At 48.1% G+C, this 18,632-nt stretch overlaps 1 protein-coding gene across 4 annotated transcripts in view; it reads left to right on the forward strand.

Annotated features, from left to right (window-relative positions):
- Nphp1 (nephrocystin 1) overlaps positions 1 to 11,876 on the forward strand; it is a 41,900-nt gene extending 30,024 nt beyond the window's left edge. For 3 of the 4 annotated variants that reach the window (XM_004633235.2, XM_023717505.1, XM_023717504.1), the window contains exons 17-20: positions 6,288 to 6,400; positions 8,415 to 8,488; positions 9,938 to 9,982; positions 11,439 to 11,876. In XM_004633235.2, the coding sequence (XP_004633292.1) occupies positions 6,288 to 6,400; positions 8,415 to 8,488; positions 9,938 to 9,982; positions 11,439 to 11,711 (505 nt within the window). In that variant the 3' untranslated portion in view covers positions 11,712 to 11,876. Of the gene's footprint in view, positions 1 to 6,287; positions 6,401 to 8,414; positions 8,489 to 9,937; positions 9,983 to 11,350 lie in introns of all 4 variants that reach the window. The other variant, XM_023717506.1, reaches the window with a different exon arrangement.
- The last annotated feature ends 6,756 nt before the right edge of the window (positions 11,877 to 18,632 follow it).

Below are 18,632 nucleotides of genomic sequence, written 5' to 3' on the forward strand. Positions count from 1 at the left end.
TCAGGCTTGGGAGCACCCGTGGGCCACTGCTCAGGCCTGTCCTGTTGTCAGGCTTGGGAGCACGTGTGGGCCGCTGCTCAGGGCCTCTCCTCCTGCTTAGTCCACTTTTGTCAGTTGTTTGGTTCCTCATTCATTCTCCGGCCAAGATCAGTTGGGAGCTGAGCGTGGAGGCACATGCCTGTAGCATGCCTGTAACTGCAGAAAATCTCCAGGTCTTTGAGACCAGTGCGGGCTTGTAGTGACTTCCCAGCCAGCCTGCACTACATAGGGAAACCCTGTCCTCCAAAACAAAGCAAACACCATCAGTTAGGAAGCAGCATTGTAATGCAGCATGTATCCACTTACTGCCTGTTTCCTAATTAGCCCAAGTGAGAGATTGGGTCATGAATAATTAAGATACTTTCAAATAAATGGGGCTTATCAATATATAATCCTACCTTCAGGAAACATTTTTGTTATCAGGTGTACTGAGATTTGATTTACATACAGCAAAATGTACTCTTTAGTGCAAGGTTCTTGGAGTTTTGACATATGTGTATATCATGTAAAAACAGCCACAAATAGGACACAGAATATTCTCCTTACTGTAAAATCTGAACTCCAGTGGATTAAAGCACCTGCAAGCAGGCACAGGGTCCTGGGGTTCGATCCCCAGGCCTGCCCTGCTGGCCCCACCCCCGGGGTGCACTGAGATGGCAATTGAGACTGGGCGTGGTGGCGCATGCCTGTAATCCTAGCTTTTAGGAGGCTGTAAACAGGTGGATCACTACGAGTCTGATCTAGTAGTGAGACCCTGAACACCGGTAGACCATCCCCTAAAATACAAAAGAAAGAAAGAAAGAAAGAAAGAAAGAAAGAAAGAAAGAAAGAAAGAAAGAAAGAAAGAAAGAAAGAAAGAAAGAAAAAATCTGAACTCACATCCGTTTATAGCCAGCTTCCAGGCCCCCAGCCTCGGGCAACCGCTCACTTACTTTCTTCCCTAATAGTTTTGCCTTTTGTAGACGTTCCGAAATAGAGTTACGCAGTAGTGGCCTTTGAATGTGGCTTCTTTCCCTCAATGCAGTGCTGTGGAGGCTCATGCAGGCTGCTGCATGTACTCAGTTCTTCCTTTTCTTTCTAGGTAGCACTGCATTTGATGAACATAGCAGTTTATTTATCCACTCTCTAGGTTCTTGAATTGTGTCTGGTTTGGATAATTAAGAATAAAGGGCTCCTTAAGAAGAATATATGCAGTGTATTATTTGTTGAAACTGTACTTTCGATTTGATTTGAAACTGTCTTATTGCTATATGTTTATCAATAAAACTTTGAAAAGAAAAAAAAAAAAGAATAAAGGGCTCTAAACACATGCATATAAGATTTCTTTCTCCTGGTACTAGAGATTGAACCCAGTGCCTTCACACTGAGCTGCATCCCCAACCTTTAAAAAAAAAATTAATATTTAGATTTTGAGACAGGCTCTCAATGAGTCACTGATTCCCCAGGCTGGGCTCAAACTTGTGACCCTTTTGCTTCAGCTCCGAGAGTACTGGGGTGACCAGCAGTGCACCACCATGTGCAGCTTGCATGCGGGTCTCTTGGGTGTGGACACCTGGCTCTCAGAGGTAGAAATAACCTAGGATTAGGGGTGCCGGCTCATCTGGTTTTGGCTTAACTTTATAAGAAGCTGCCAAACATTCCAAAACGACTTATACCGCTTGCCTCTCACTAATGTGTTTCATTTACTCCATATTCTTGACAGCACTTTCTATGACTAGTATTTTCTGTTCTGGCCATTTTTACAAGTGAGTGGTGATTTCCCAGGGTGGTGGTTTGGGGTTTTTTTTGTAATGTGTTGGGAAAGACTCACAGGCGTGCGCCACAGACACATGGACACTCAGTGCAAGCAAAGTAAAGGCTAGAGCAAAAAGGCTGCTGCCCACCTTTGGTCTTTATTTTTATATATATTGAGTTTCAGCCTTTGGGTTACTTTAGGTGAACGTAACAAGATCCCATCGTATGTGTCCAAGATTAATGTGTAGGCTATACTATACATGAGAACCTGCTAGGCATCTGGGAGCAAGGACACCAAAACAGTGTCCTTGAGTTCCAAGTGTTCTTGGTTACTCTGGCAGCTTTTGCTGCCCGGTTTTCTTTTTCCTTGTCCCACATGCCCTGCAGGTTATTTAGCACATCTCTATATTAACTCTTTCTTATACCAACATTTATGTATTTAGTACAGAGTCTGTGGGGTCTCACTACACAGCTCAGAATCATAGTGATCCTCCCAAGCACTGAGATTACAGGCATGCGCCCCCATGCCCAGTGTCAATCACAGTCTCAGCGCACCCCAGGGGTGGGACCAGCATGGCATGCGGGGGATTGAACCCCGGTCCCTGTGTCTGCCTAAGCAGGTGGTTTAGTACGCTGAGCTATCTGGCCAACCCTTCCCCAGGGTGTTTTTGACTTGTGTTTTGTTTAAGAAGCATTTATACTAGTGGGCTCTCAGATCTACCGATCTCTCACTCAGTGTCTTGTGGACTTTTAGCCATCTCTCAGTCTTTAAAATGGACAAATAAGACCATGTTATCCAAACCAGACCATTCTTATTACTCTGGGATTTGGGTGCTTTTGGTTTCTTTCTTGTTGCCTCTACATTTTGACTTTAAAATTTACAGTTTTTAACTTTGTATGTTAAAAATTATTGCAGGTATTTTATTTTACATGTTTTACTAGAATTAAAAGTAATTTATGTACCACTGTTAGAATATTAAGACTGTTCTGAAAAAAATAGGAATAGCAGTAGAAGCTCCTTAAAACTCTGAAAGAAAGCATATAACGCACCATGCTTTCACTCAGCAGAGCGCCATAGCGCCACCTGTCGTTATTCAGCGTTAGATAATAAATGTAAGCATAACACCAAGAAGATGGTGCCGTAAAATCTTCACCTGGTTGGGTCTGGGGAAGATGAGAACAGACTTTGCAGGCTTGGAGGGAAGAGGCCATGGGAGAAGAAAGGAACTTCCCGCACAGGGCAGGGGCACCCAGGGCACAGGGAGGAGGGGGCACAGCTTGCGGCCGGCTGTGCAGGGCACTGCCCTTCCAGGACGGCTCTTACCCACAGATCCCCAAGAAGCAGGCAGAGAAGTCTTGGGGCACCCCTCTGGGTGGTTGCTGTGCTATTCCAGATTATAAGGTTAAATATCGCTTGTTCTTACCTCCAACACTGAGGTGCTTCCCATAACTACACTACTGACAGGGAAATCTTTCAGTAACCATTAATAATGTGCTTCTGCTTATTACTTACTCTCTTAGGTTTTTTTTTTCTTCAGTGTTTTTAGAGGCTGTAAATTCCCTTTTTTGGCAATCTTTCCTTGGAAAATTATTCTTTTACAAGACGGAAATCCAGCACAGTAGCAGTCTTTGTAAGAGAAGAGCCGCGTCCTGTCTGACCTCATTCTTCTCTGGCTGCCCCGCCGCTGGTCCAGAGCCGAACCTCTGAGAGCCCAAGGTGCTGCCAGGCGTGTCTATCGGGGACCCTCTTTTTTTTTTTTTTTTTTTTGTGGGGGATTTTTTTTTTTTTTTTTTTTTTTTTTTTTTTTGGTGGAAGTGCTTATTCTACTGAGCTATGTGTGTGTGTGTGTGTGTGTGGCCAGCTCAGCCCACCAGGGGGCGGGGCTGGCTGGCATGTGGTGCTGGGGGATTGAACCCCGGTTCCTGTGTTTTCCTAAGATTGTTCTAAGTAGGTGCTTTAGACCACTGAGCCATCTCACCAGCCCCTATCAGGGACCCTCTTGAGGCTGTGCCGTTGGCTTCGCCTTCCAGCTCACAGGAGCTCCTTACAATCTGGAGGTCAGGCTGCAGAGCGCAGGGGTCAGGAAGGCAGCCCATTCCTCCAAAGCCAGGACCACTCTGCCATGTGCTGCGTTTCACAGAAGGTCCCTGCGGCCTTGTCCTCAGAACTCTGGGACAGAGGCATTCGTTTGATCACAGTACACAGGAGGTGGCCAGGGAGTGTCTGTGAAGCCATTTCTAAGTAGGGCTCTTCCTGCTGGTGTGCATGCCCCTGGCCTCCTGGGCCTGTGTGTGTTGTGCTCTTCTCTCCTCCCAGAGCCCAGTCTTGAGAATGCTGCTCTACTATTCCTGTTCCTGAGAGGCGCATCCTGGGCTATCAGGTAGAGGCTGGGGCTCAGGCTGCCCTCTCAGAGAAGCCAGTCCAGGACATGGTGCCCTCGTAGGCCCTGGGCCCTGCAGCAGGGCTCTGGAGTGCGGGCCATGGTGTGAGGGTGTGGGAGAGCCTGGGCACCCGCCGGTGAGCGGTAGACCCTCAGCTCCCCTCACCTGCCACCTCAGTGCATGTGGAAAGGCAGGTAACGACACCATGTTTTTCTTCTATTATATTGTTGCTACAAATTAATAGAATAGGAGTATTACTTGACGGAGGCCCGTTCGCTACCTCCATCCCACTCCTGCCAGCTGAGTTTGTACTGTTGGAGAGAAGTAGTATTTTACCTCTTCAGCTCTGCTAACCTTTTATAGACTGGAACTTTCTAGTTATCCCAGGCTTGGAAAAACCAGAGATTTCTCTGCAGGAAAAGTGAAGCCACATTGCCTCATGCAGTGGGAAGGTGCCAGAAGGAAAGGAGGGCCCACACTGTGCCCACACTGGTGCCTTGCAGACCGATGGAGACAGGCGAGGACCAAACGGGAGGAAGGAAGGTCCCGCCCTTCCCCTGGCAAAGGCAACCGCTGTTCTTCAGCATGAGCCCTGAGTCCGAGCATGCAATGGGAGCACTGCCCTGTGGGCTGGGAACCAGAGGCAAGGTCTGGGACAACCCTCAGGAGCCACAGCAGGAACTGTGACAGAGCATGTGGTGATATCCAGGCAGCTTGGCTCGTCCCCTGCAGCCAGTCTGAAATCTCAGTTGGAATTTTGGCAGCATTGGAAGATGATTTCTGACTCTGTAAGCCTGCTAGTGTGTATGATAAGAACATGCTAAGAGAGCCTGTCTTATACTTTTTAGTGTTTCTAGAAATGCAGGGAGTGGTGGAGGATCTTTAACCGAAGTGCCAGGCACCGACTTCCCAGGGAACCTGTCGCTTGGTACTTGCATAGGGTCATGTTCTGCCTGTTCTCCTCTGACCAGCTGGAGGCCTGGACATTACCTGCTTGATAATTTTTCCCTCTAAGCTTTTCTAGAAACTAAAATTAAAGATCATAAAAATTTAAGTCTTGATGACCTTGACTTATGGGCATCCTATACCTAGACACTCTTATGGAAAGCGTATAGTTGAATTCTGTTTTTTTTTTTTTTTTTTTTTTTTTCGGAACCGGGGATTGAACTCAGGCCCTTGCACTTGCCAGGCAAGCACTTGTTCTACTGAGCCATCTCCCCAGTCCCCTGAATTCTGTTTTTTAATCTATTCTTCTGATTATCTTTTGATTAGTATTTTAACCCATTTATATTTAAAGTAATTACTGATGGAGCCTTACTTTCAGCCTTACTTTCAAAACTTCAACTTGTTTTCCTTTGGTTTGTAGCTTTTTGTATTCATCCCCTCCCCCCCCACTTTCCTTTGTGTTTAACCTTTTACAGTGACACATTTTTAAGTCCCTTCTCATTTCCTCTTGTGTGTATTCTGTAGATATTTTCTTTGTGGTTACCATGGGGATTACATAATACATTCCAAAATTACAACAACCTAAACTTGTAACAGCTTCACTATAGAATTGTTTTCTGGTTTGAGCCCCTCACATCAGGCTTGGCTTTAGGCAGGCCACCGTCGCCTCACGATACTCTTGGTAACATGAGCTGCACAAAATGCTCTGCACACGAGGAGATGAGTCCAAGGAGGGTGGGTAGTAGTCAGTCCTGAGCCGCACAGCTAGGGAATGGCAGAGTCTGACCTGTCCAGGTGTGTCACACCCTGAGTGTCACGCCCGCTGCACTTCCTCTGCACCACCGCAGCAGGCGTGGCAGCCACATGCCTTTGTTCAAGCTGGTGACTCCTTAGTCCTTGCTTTCCAAAGCAGGGCTTTTCTTTCTGTTTGACATTTAGCAGGGATGTTTGTGCTGTTTTAGGAAGCCGAAGCCCGGGTTACAGCACAGCCAAGACTGCAAGTACACACCTGATGTGTATGTCTGAGGCTTACTGCGCCCTCCTGCCTGCAAGTTCTTTCAGTTGTTAAAATGTGTTCTGATGCTGAAACAAAGCAGAACTGCTCACTAAAGCAATACATAGTTAGAAACCAAAAAAAGCACTGTTGGGAGCATTGCTGACCAAAAGCCTCTTTTCTTCTGTAATAGCCTCCTGCCAGAAACACTGATTGGAAGCATGTGCTGCTCTCACTTGCTGGTATTTTATCGGCAAATTCTTGGAGATGTGCTGCTGAAAGACAGAACTAACCCACAGAGTGCTGGTAAGGAGCCGCTGCTGCTTCGCGTCCTCAGCGCTCTGCACTTTGCGTAGAAATAACTTCCCAAGTGGGGGACATTCGGAATAAAGTATGCGGGTAGCATCAGGATCAGTACTTTGGATGCAGCGTGGAGCTTTGGGAGTCAAAACAGTCATGTCTTTCAGGTAATACTCAACATTTTAGATTATTGAAGCTGGAAACTCAGATATGCCCTGTTTTCCCTTTCTGTCTCTAAATAATCTGTCCTTTTCCCATGTGTTTAGTGGCTTTGGGGAAGAATCCAAAATCCTCAAATAGCTGATTCTAAATGCACAAAGTAGAGGTGTCCTGTATCAGTGAACCAGCCAGGTGTGGTGACACTTGCTGTCTATACGCTCGGCACTCTGAGGCTGAGGCGGGGGATTGGGAGCTCAGGCCAGCCTGAACTGCATGTCGAGACCCTGTCTCAAAAAACAAAACAAAACAAGATATAGTCAATCAAGGTAAAGAATATACAGACTGTTTATGTACTGTTTTTATTCTTGCAACTTCTTGGGAGTTTGAAATTTATTCCAAGTACAATGTTAAATAGGTAGGAAATCGATGAGTTGTCATACGTGAAGGAACTTGCAAGGAGAAATGCGTGTGTCAGACGACTTGCCCTCAAAACAGAAAACAGTCTAGTTTCATTGACTGTGAGTTGAACTCTGTGAGTCAGCGAACAGGTGTGTGTGTGTGTGTGTGTGTGTGTGTGTGTGCGCGCGCGTGTGTGTGTGTGTATGGTGTGCCAGGCACTGTGCAGAGCCGTGGTGAATGCGACAGGCAGGGTTGTCCCTGTCCTCCTGGAGCAGCAGGCCTCGCACGCAAGGTCATACGAGTGAGCCATCTGTCCTTTGAAATGAGTGCTTGGAAGGAAGGTGATGTCCAGAGAGGAGAACACCAAGAGGACCGGGTTCCAGAGAGGAAGGGCTGTCCCAAGCCAGCAGTAGTTAAAGGGAGAGCTCAGAAACGGGTTTGACCCCTGGGGGGTGGGGTAGAGGCCCGGCAGGTCCGAGCACCCAGGGGCAGGATTGAAGCCAGGCAGAGTGGATGGCCTGCCATCTGGGACTTGCCACCTGCACTGCTGAGTAGGAGTCAGCGGCCCAGATCTGTCTCAAGGAACTGCTACGACTCCAAGGGACGACAGTTGGGCCTTTTAACTCACTTTAACGACTCTCGAAAAGCTTCACAACTGACATTACTTCTTCAAGGGGATGAAGTTTTTTTCTCTCTCTAGTAAGAGAGGGGCTCAGGACTGATGGCTCTGTTTACAGTTGATCACCAGAATGAGTTTAATGGGCTATGAAGAGGATTATTCTCTACTAAGGACTTGGGGTTGTCAAGTGTGGTGCTCTTGCCATTTCAGAAGTACCTGCTGTGGTCTGCACGTCTGCTCCAAGACCCGGGCTTTGCCCTGGTGATGGTCTTAAGAGGAAGGGACTTTGAGAGGCAGTGAGACTCCTCTCATAGGCAGCACCAGGTGACCTTATGGAAGAGTGTGACCTTGGGAATCTATCTTGCTTGCCCTTCTGTCTTCTGCCACATGAGGACATAGCATCACTCTCCAGAGGGCCAGTAACAGCCCTCACCAGATAGCACATGCTTGGCTGGCACCTTGACCTCGGGGCCCAGGGCATCCCGAGCTATGCGATGTGAATCTCCATGTTTATGAACTCGCCAGGCCCAGGTACTCTGGTGAAGCAGCCCAGTGGACCTGCACATGACCACTGCTGAGCGCTTTGTATTGTGTCTTCCGTGCAGTTGTTCACAGACAGTATAGTGTTCCCCACACAGTATCCAGTCACATGACCAAAATCTCCAGGTCTTGGTTCTTTCCTGGAGCCCCTGGACAAGGCATAGGATAGGCAGAGGTTGTGGCTGAAGTACACAGAATGTGTTACCAAGAAGTCATTTGATGCGGTCACTTTAATGTGAATGGTATTTGTGTGTCCAGTGCAGCAAGGTACAGCGCCTGAGCTTCTCCTCTTGTGTCTTTCAGATCTAATCAGCCACCCGATGCTGGCCTCCTTCCCCCAGCTCTTGGAGCAGCCCGAGGTGCTGGATGCGCTGAGGGTGGGTAGCATGTGCCACACAGGACATCAGCTGGGTCCTGAAAGTGGCCGAGTGCAACATGCTGAGAGTTCTGCGCCTACTCTAGGCTGTTTTCCTGCCATAGAGGATGGGGCCTCCGGGTCTCTTCTGCTGCCTAGCTAAGTCTGCCTCACCCCTCCAGTTTTAGTTAGTACAAACGTGCTTCCCAAGGGCTGCGTCTCCTGACCCAAGAAGTGGGTGGGGTCTCTGCTGTGTGCCCCGATGTGCCCTCTTGCATGTTTGGTCTTTGTTAGATAAGTATGGCCGCTGGCCCCTTTCATGAGACACTTGGGTTCTCTCAGGGCCCTCTGTAAGCTCACGAGGACCTGCAGGCAGGAGGTGCTAGGGTGGGACCACAGTGCCCCAAGGGATGGACTAGAAGCCTTCTGAGACCTTCTGTGCACCTCTGGGGGAAACATCCCCTCGGTGCCCCTGTCCATTCATAGAGAATCCCTGGCTTGGCTCTGCTTTCAGACTACCCAGGAATCAGGTGCCACCATGGGAGACTCCCACAAGCACAAAGCCCAGCCTCTGGGACGGGGCCACCTGCTCACGGCCACCTGGCCCGGCCTGCCGGGAGCTGCTCTGTGAAGGATTCAGTCTCTGTTTCTGTGGGATTACCCAAAGTCTGGGTTCTCGGTTCTCTCAAGAAGCCTTTGTGATGTCTTGTGGACAGATTGGAATGTTTACTTGCAAAACCACTGTAGTCTCTCTGGCCCCGCCTGATACTATGATCGCGGCAGGCAGGATTGCGCTTGGCGGGGTTGCCTACTTTCATTGCTGTTGAACGGGAGAAGCCTAATTTAGGAGCCTAATAGTACTTCATTGTTCACGCTGGGTCTGTGCAGTGGGCAAGAGGTCCCTGATTCTCTTTGTACCTCTCTAACCTAGTGCCGAGGACTGAACCCAGAGCCTTCACACTGAGGGACATCCCTGCCTCTCTTTTCCTTTTTTCTTATAATACAAGGTCTTACTAAGTCATTAAATTGTCCAGGCTGGACTTGAGCTTACTATCCTCTGTTTTAGCTTTCCAGACCACTGGGATTACAGAACTTTGAAAAAATTCTGAATTAAATGAAACACAGGCCTGGTGGCACGTACCTGTAATCCTAGTGTCTGGGAGGCTGAAGCAGGAGGCCTGGGCTATGTAGTGAGTTCAAGGTCAGCCTGGGCTACATAACAAGACCCTGTCTCAGAACAAAACAAAACAAAACAGGACTTCTTGTGCAGCATGTGGCCCAGCCCCGTACAGTCAGTCTTGTTCTGCCCGCAGCAGTAGAGGCCTAATTTTGCAGTCGCTTCTGGGGTGTGTAGATTCTGAGCGGTGTTTCTGATCCTGCCCATAAGTTTATTACAGAGTAATAAGCATAAAAGTGCTGTGAGGATTTGTGAATACTCAAACTAATATAAGATTTCTTTTGGCTTTTTTAGAGTTCATGGGCTGAAAAAGAAAGCACATTGAAAAGATCAGAGAAGGTAAGACAATTTTTCACACTAGATTTGTATTTGTAGTGCTGTGATTGCTTGCAGTTCTAATAATGCCTGTTTTTTTAGCTTAAAAAGATCATCGCACTGCCTCAGGTAGGGCGTTACTTTGGTTGCAAGGCTCATCCTAAGAAGAGTATGTGCAGCCCTTTGTCAGTGTGAGCAGGAGCCCTTGATCAAGAGTCACCTCGGGTCCCTGAGGCTTATTAAATGACAGGGAAGCTTCTAAACCAGTGTCCCAGCTGGCCAACTTACATCCCATATATATAACAAAAAGTCCCTTTCATTACCAACACCTTTATCACACGAGGAGCAGAAAAAATAAGATTGACCTGGGCTGTGTCAGATGCTGAGCAAGTGCGAGGTCTGCTTGTGTTGCTTGGAATGGTGATTCCGTAGAAGTCACATGGCTCTGTGAGTAGCGGTTTGACTTAATTGAAGATTAGCAGATGACTTCTGTAAAGGGTCAGGCTGTAAACATTTACTCCGCAGGCTGCACTTCAGCTGCAAGTCCTCTTCTCTGCTCTCTAGGGCAGGCGACCAAGGGTAGCCAATGTTTCTCTGAAACTCTGTTTACAGAGAGGCAGCAGCCAGCCTTCCCATGGTCCTCTTTGCCAGTCCCCGACCTCAAGTGATTATCTAAAGGCCTGATGGTCTAAGGTTGTGGGGGAATAAACAAAGTGAAAGCTCTAACAGCGGGTGGGAGGCTGTACACCGGATACTTAGGCATACACTGTATGCTTATTTGGACTTCCATCTGATACATGGCCTTTGCCACAATGGGCACCCAGCCTTTGCCAAAAGATTGCAGTACTGCTGTGGCCCTGGGTGCTGGTGTGGTCGGGGCGAGTCTGTGTGCAGAGAGCTACATACAGGTCACTCTGCCCTCCAGCTGCTGTGCCTTCTGTGCCGCCGCCATGGCCCGTTGGCATGAGGTCTTGATGGACCCTGTCACCATGGCACCACTTCTGTTGTCTGGGGAGGATCTGGCACCCTCAGGACCACAGGACCCTACTCTCCAGCTCTGGCATTGCTGGAAATCCACCAGCTCCGCCAGCTCCTTACTGCCTGGGTCTCGTTTTTCTGGACCCCACGTGTACATCTGTCTCCCCCCTTATAGTCACCTGATGGTTGTCACTGCTGCACTCTTACTGGGCTAAGTAGACACAGCTGACCTTGCACTGTGTCTTAGCAGAACCATCCCTTTGTCACCAGAGGTAGATGGCAACTCCATGGTTTCTTGAGTGTGTGACACTCATGGAGACACTTGGAGACTGTCTTGGGGAACGCCTAGCTATGCTCTGGGGTGGCTCTTTAGCTGCCAGGCTCAAAGGACACCTCCCCCATGCCACCTTGTAGGTGGCTTTTAACAGGGCTCAGAATCTCCTACTCGAAGCATGAAGGTGTGCTCTGCTCACGGTTGTTTGCGGTGGTGGTGTTTCCCCAGAGAGACCGAGAGCTCCTCAAGGCCAGCTTCCTCCTGGTCTACCATGACTGTGTGCTCCCGCTGCTGCACACCACGCTCCTGCCCCCCTTTCGGTGGGCTGAAGAGGAGACGGAGGCTGCACGGTGGAAAATCATCGCTGACTTCCTCAGGCAAACCCATGAGAATGAGGGCGCCCTGCAGGCTCTGCTGTCCCAGGGGGGCGTCCACGAGCCTTTCGACCTCTCCGAGCAGGTCTTCGACTTCCTGGGTGCGGGGAGGAGGAGCCCCAGCTGAGGGTGGCAGCCTGGCGCGCAGCAGCACGGCTCTGTGACCGAGCCCCAAGTAACTGACGCATTCTGACTGGAGCCTGCTCTTTTGTGTACAGATTATATTTTTAAAGATATATTTATCCAATAACATGAATACTTTTAAAAAATAAAATACATTTTATAAGGAATACTGTTGTATCTTAATTTGAAGATAACCTTTTTAAAAACCAACTGAAGTTTTAAGTCGGCTTATAGAGGCTTTATAGATTTCTATAAAAGCAAGCTCTTATGAAAAGCTGGATTTATGATTACTCAGAAAAGTGAAACAATCCACAAGACATTTCCAAATCATATATCTGACAGTAATTTCATATCCAGTATATATAAATTTATAAGTTCTGCTAATAAAACTTACCTTCTCATTTGTTAATCACTCACTTCAGTCTGGTATTTGAATGTGATTTACCCCTAATCAATAATTTTTGCCTTTTCAAATCAGTATGTGTGTTCTGTCAAAAGAAATCAGACTTGCAGTCATCAAAGAGTGGCACCGTCTCACCCTTTTGCATACAGAGACGAGCTAATCAGAACTGCCTTCAGCCTGAATTACCCTTGGCTGCTGGCTGAACGTCCCAGCCCTACTGCTGATGAGCAGCAGCATCTTGGGCTGACGGTACCAGCTGGCACTAATCGAGTGCCTTCAGTGGTCCTCACAGCTACTGCGGAGGAAGGTGGGGGCTTTCCCTGCCTTCCTGCTGAAGGCGCCCGCCAGCACGGTGGATCATCTGCCTGAGAGCAGAGCGTGTGTGTAGCGCAGCTGCCACTGACTAAAGACGTCGTCATGTGTCATTTTCTACCGCTGAGATACAGACACTTCAAAACTACATGTGCAAGGGCCGGGGAGATGGCTCAGTAGAACAAGCACTTCCCCGGCCAGCGCAAGGGTCTGAGTTCCATCCCCAATTCTGCCAAAAAAAAAATTAAAAAAATAAAAACTACATGTACAAATAAAATTTAAGAAACCTGGCTGGGCATGGTGGCTCACACCTGTAATCCCAACCCTTGGGAGGTGGAGGCAGGAGGATCGTTGTGAGTTTGAGACCAACCTGGGCTATACAGCTCAAGGCCAGCCTAAACTGCATAGGGCGACCCTTTCCCAAAATGACAAAAAAAAATTTAAAAATTCAGAAAGCTGAAGAAAAGTCTGCCTGGTTTGGAAAGGGTTTAACCAAAATTATTAGAACCATTAGTGATATTTTTACATTATTCTTCAATAAAAGAGACATATTTTTAGAGATCTGTCAGGTTGTTCAACTTCTGGGCTACATCTTAGTTAACTTACCTTAACCCTTAACCTAAACTTGTCCTTTTATTAGTTTGCTTTCTACCACTATGACAGAATACCTGAGCAGGGTCACTTACCCAGAAAAGAGGCTTGTTCGCTTCACGGCTGTGGAGGCCCCGTAGCACAACACCCATACCGCTGGGCTCTGATGAAGGCCTGCCAATGACGGGACTTCACATGAAGGCAGGACAGTGAGGCACGGAGCAGGGAGGGCCCTTTTTATCACCCTGTACTCTGCCCTGCCAAGCACTACCCCGTGGGACCTACCTTGGTCCCTGCTGAGGGCAGTACCCCATGGCAGCCAGCTGCCCCAGACCCCACCTCTTAAGTGTCTCTGCAGCTCCTCATCACATGGGGGACCATCTTCCAACACAGAAGATTTGGGGACATACTTAAATTCCATCCAAACCACAACAGTCCTTACTCTTGGAAATTAGCATGGTGAAATCACCATAGTGACCAGTAAGAACCTGGCCTTGGAAAAGTAAACCTGGCTTTACTCTGTGTCCAAGAGCCAGTTTGGTCCCATCCCTGTCTTCTCATCTGCCCTCAGTGACAGGTGAGGTGCTTGTGCCCAAGACACATTTGCCATCACAATGTGGCCCCCTGGGACACCCTTAGGTAACACCTCCCTGTGCCCAGGACCACACCATCCACAGAGGCAGGACTTGGTCCCACACCGCTGCTGAGGTGCCGCCTCTTCCTCTCTCCAAAGACCTGTTTTGGAGGAACAGGAGCCCGCACCACTCCCCACCATGACTCATTTCTCTGCAGAGTCTTTGTTTCCTAAGTGCCAGCTTTTTGCTTTTAACCACTGACTATGCTAGTGGATTCCTTTCCACGGATGGAGGTCAGAGAGGGAGGACTGGCTTGCGGATGTGTTTCCAGACTCCTCCATGCTTCTCTGAGGAAGTGTCATGCGTGTGGAAAACTTTATAGTTTCTGACACATGAGAAAAGTACAGGGACAGCTGAGGAAAGAGCTTCAGTGTCGCTGAGGCCAGAAAGAGGGCCACGGCCAGTTAGTCCTGAGTACAGGGCACAGATGTCTCTGCCATGGCATGACCACCCTCTCTCCAACTAGTGGAATCTTGGTGGGATTTTTTTTTTTTTTTTTTTTTAACAAAACCTCTCACTCTTTGAATGCTACTCTGTAGTTTCCAAAACAGGAAGGGATTATCCAGGAGCCAGAAACAGCCCAAAAACCAGTCCTAGCACTTTGGCGTCAAGGCGCAAGGCTGAGCCACACTTTGAGCTGATCCTGAGAGGTGGGCGGGTGATGAGCAGTGGGCCGCAGTCAGCCCATACCTGTCCACTGCGGCCCATACGTGTGACCTGCCTGCAGGGACTGTCCTGTGGCCCTCCCTGAGGCTGGGACTCCCTCCTGCAGGATCTGTCCCTCCCCAGACCCCCACCCACACAGCTCTTCTGCACCAGCAGAGCATGTCTGTCCGACCTGCTGGAGGTGAAATCCCTCATGGCTCCTGTGCCTGGTGCTCAGCATGGAGCGGGGTAGGAGCCTGAGAGCAGGTAACCTCAGAGCTCCAAAATTTTGTGGTCTCGTATGAGGCCAGAATAGCCCACGTCACACCAGTGCAATCAGTGACAGTAGGTACAGGAGCAAGTGGGAGCAGCTGAGAAGCCCATCTGTTTAACAAGCCACAGGTGTCCTCTGTCCACAAAGGGCTTTTTCACTCAACAGGACGGTCAGGTGGCCAGAAGCCGCATCTCTGTGTCTTGTTATTACATTCAGGTTCCAGCAGTGCTGTGACCTGGGAAGTAGGTGGCCGTGTGGCAGCACAGAGCCCAAGGCTGCGAGTGTCCTTCCTGTCCATACTTGTCCTCTGTGGACTGACTCTGCAGCTGACCCTGGGGACCACTGCATTCAGATAAATTTTGTGAATCCCCACATCCGCCTCAGAAAACCAATAACATGGGAACTTGATGACCCTGTACCCCCAGAATCCAGACCTGCCCTCTGAAGGCCTGGGATCTTCACACAGCAGCCAGATAGACTTCAGGGTTCAGGGCCAAGGAAAGGGCAAGTGTGGGGCCGGCCTGTCAAATGGGTAGGTAGTGGTGGCGTCAGGTGTCTGACTCAGTGACGACTGGCAGTGAACGCACGCAGGGCCGCGGGCAGCAGTACAACCTGGAAGTCCTTACTGGGTTAAGCTGCCCACAGGACTTTGGCAGCCTGTCCCCCAGTTTATCCACTCCTCATACTCGGGAAAGCAGATTGAACCTTAACCTGCCCATTCATGTCCGACTTTGCCAGCAAGGGTTTAGTTGGCAGACCTTTGTCCTTCCATAGAGGCCGATATAGGGGATCACATACACGTGCATGCATGTAAGCGCCAGGGAGCTCCTGCTTTCTGAGCCCCTCACCCAGGCTCCCTCTTCTCTCCTGACAGCTGTCTTTTGACCCTGCAGTGCATGCACCCACCCTAGCCGTCATAGGTGCCACAAACACCTCGCTGACTCAGGGCCCTCCCTGCACTTGCCCACCCCATGTGAGAGCTGGTTGACTGATTTGCGAGACAGCAGCTGGGAACTCTTAACAGATACAGCTGCCGGGTCCTCTCCAGGGATCTTGGGCTTTCTCCGGGCCTGACCCTTTGGTGCTGGGCAACCTGGAAATCACTTCTGAGCAATGTGGAAAAGCCATGCGTTGGTGGGACGAGTTTGAGGAAGAGGAATCCAGAGAGACAGGCAGCCATCTCCAGAGCCTTCATGACGGAGAAGGGAGATATAATCACTCCAAAGCTCTGTGTGCCGGGCAGCATTTAAGAGGGGGTGCGATGACTGTGTTCCCCCAGGGACAGAGCTGCAGCTCCCTTGACGTTCACTTCCTAGGGAGGGACAGAGATGGGGAGATAGACAATAGGCAAAAGAATAGACAACCAGAAAAACATTAGTTAATGATTAAGCACTTGCAGAGAATCATAAGCCGCTGTGGTTTCGGCTCTGGTCAAGTGGAGAAGGCTGCCCTGTCGTTGTCATTACCATGCTTACCCCAAAGCTGACCCTATGCTAGACACCAAAGGATTTCAGAATCGAGCTGTGGGGCTCCAGGTTGGTCTTAAGTCCAAGACCAGCACAGGGAGTATATGCTTATTTATTTATTTATTTTTCTGCACTTGGTACAAGGTCTCACTATGTAGCCCAGACAGAGTCGTAGTGATCCTCCTGTTTTCAGCCTCCCCAGTGCTGGGATTACTTGTGTGTGCCACCATACCCAGACTCGGTTGCCAGGTAAGTGCACCCCAGCAGGGCCAGTGCAGCTGACGGTGCTGGTGACGGAACCCTGGTCCCTGCACTCGCCTAAGCAGGTGCTTAGTTCACTGAGCTATCTCACCGGCCCTAGCACACAGAGTAGAACAAGAGAGCATGGCAAATGGAAGTGACCTTGAAGCCACAGCTGAGAGGTTAGAGACACACCTGCAGGCTGGCCCCCATCACGCAAGCTAGCTGCTAAAGCAAAAGAAAAAGCAACAGCAACGTACAGGGCTGGGGAGATGGCTCAGTGGAATAAGCGCTTCCCTGGCAAGCGCAAGGGCCTGAGTTCAATCCCCAGTTCCATTAAAAAAAAAAGCAATGTACAAATAAGATTTAAATAAGAATTCTGTCCCGTGACACAGTCTTCATTGAGGCCAGGATACAAGCCAAAATGGCTTGATCTTTGGAGAGGTGGGAAAATCTCAACATCTCTAAAGGGAAAAGACAAAAAGAAAACCAAGAGGTAGGGACTCCAAGGATAAAACTGGTGGAACTGAGGTGTAAAAGCAGCTACTGTACTAATGATTTCTGCTGCTCTATTGAAAGAAGCGGTTAATGCTTAAGTTTTTTTGTTTTGTTTTGTTTTAATGTATTTAGTACAGGGTCGACAGGGTCTCACTATGTAGGTCAGACTCGTAGTGCTGATCCTCCTGTTTTCAGCCTCCCAAGCGCTGGGATTACAGGCGCGTGCCACCACACCCAGTCTCAATTGCTGTCTCAGCATGCCCTGGGGTCTGGGCTGGCACTGAACCCTGGGGATCAAGCCCCAGGCGCTGTGCTCTGCCTAAGTAGGTGCTTTAGTCCTTGAGCTATCTGGCTGGCCCATTGCTTAAGTTTTTCTCCTCTTCTTCCTTCCCCTCCTTCTCTTCCTCCCCCTTCCCTCCTCCCCCTCCTCCCCCTCTTCCCTCTCCTCCTCTTTTTTCTTAATTTCTTAAAACTTTTTAAAACCATTTTTGTATGTTTATATCTGGTAATCTAAACAACTAATTTGAAGATAACATTATGTAATACAACCATTGTCAAATTCCTATTATTTTATTTAGCAAAATTCTGTATTGTTTCTAGTTGGTTTTTTAAAAATCATTTTGCATTCTCTTTAAAAAGATAAAAAAAAATATTTTAAAAAGCAGCTACTGTAGGCTCCAAAAAGTACGAGACACCAGCTTGACAGAGGAGCAAGAGAATCACATACAGAGCCAAGCTGAAATTTAGAAGTGCAGAATACTTGGGCCAGGAGATAGCTCAGTGGCATAAGCGCCTGCCTGGCAAGTACAAGGTCCTGAGTTTGATCCCCAGTACAAAAAAAAAAAAAAAAAGGCAAAACATATAATCCCAAAATGACAAAATCCGGTAGCAACACAATACATCAAGGAATTCAGTAAAATGTAAATGACACAGGAATCTGAGAACTTGAAGATAGGTCACTATAAATGGCCCAGTCTGAACAACAAAAAGTAAATAGAATTTAAAAATAAACAAGTCGGGCCTAGTGGTGCACACCTGTGATCCCAGCACTCTGGAGGCTGAGGCAGGAGAATCGTTGGGAGTTTGAGATCAGCCTGGGCTACAAAGTGAGCTCAAGGCCAACTTGAACTGTGTAGCGAGACCCTGTCTCAAAAATAAATACATAGGGCTGGAGAGATGGCTCAGTGGTCTAAAGCACCTACTTGAAACAAGCTTGGCAAAGCACAGGGACCGCGGTTCAATCCTCCAGCACCACATGCCAGTCAGCCCCGCCCCCTGGTGGGCTGAGCTGGCCACACACACACACACACACACAATAAATAAATGTAATAAATAAAAATAAATAAATATTAAAAAATAATAATAATAAATAAAAAAATAAAAAAAATACATAAATAAATATTGAATTCCAAATAAATAAGTAGGGGTTCAGGACCCTGTTTTACAATACTGAAGGTCTCGTATTCTTATCATGGAAGGAGGAAAGACTGTAATTAGGGAACATTTATGTCAGAAATAATGGTCAAGGACTGGAGATACAGCTCGGCAGCTCGGCAGCTCAGTGCCTGAGTGCTTGCAAGCACCAGGTCCTGAGTTCAAATCCTGGTACTAAAAAAAAAAAGAAGAAAAGAAATAATGGTTAAAACTCCCCACATTTGGTGAAAGATACAGCTGAGAATTATCTTTACTAAACTACTAAAGACAAAGAAAAAATTTTTCAGTGTTTTGTTTTGTTTTGCTCTTGACTTTATAAACATTTTAATAGAGATTAGATTAAAAAACTAAACATTCATAAATTATTTCTAATATGAGCATAGACTGGCAACTAAGAAGGGGTTCACTTGTAAGAAAAGAATTTTGA

The sequence above is a fragment of the Octodon degus genome, unplaced genomic scaffold (genome assembly GCF_000260255.1).
Source record: "Octodon degus isolate 3935 unplaced genomic scaffold, OctDeg1.0 scaffold00052, whole genome shotgun sequence".
NCBI lineage: Eukaryota > Metazoa > Chordata > Mammalia > Rodentia > Octodontidae > Octodon > Octodon degus.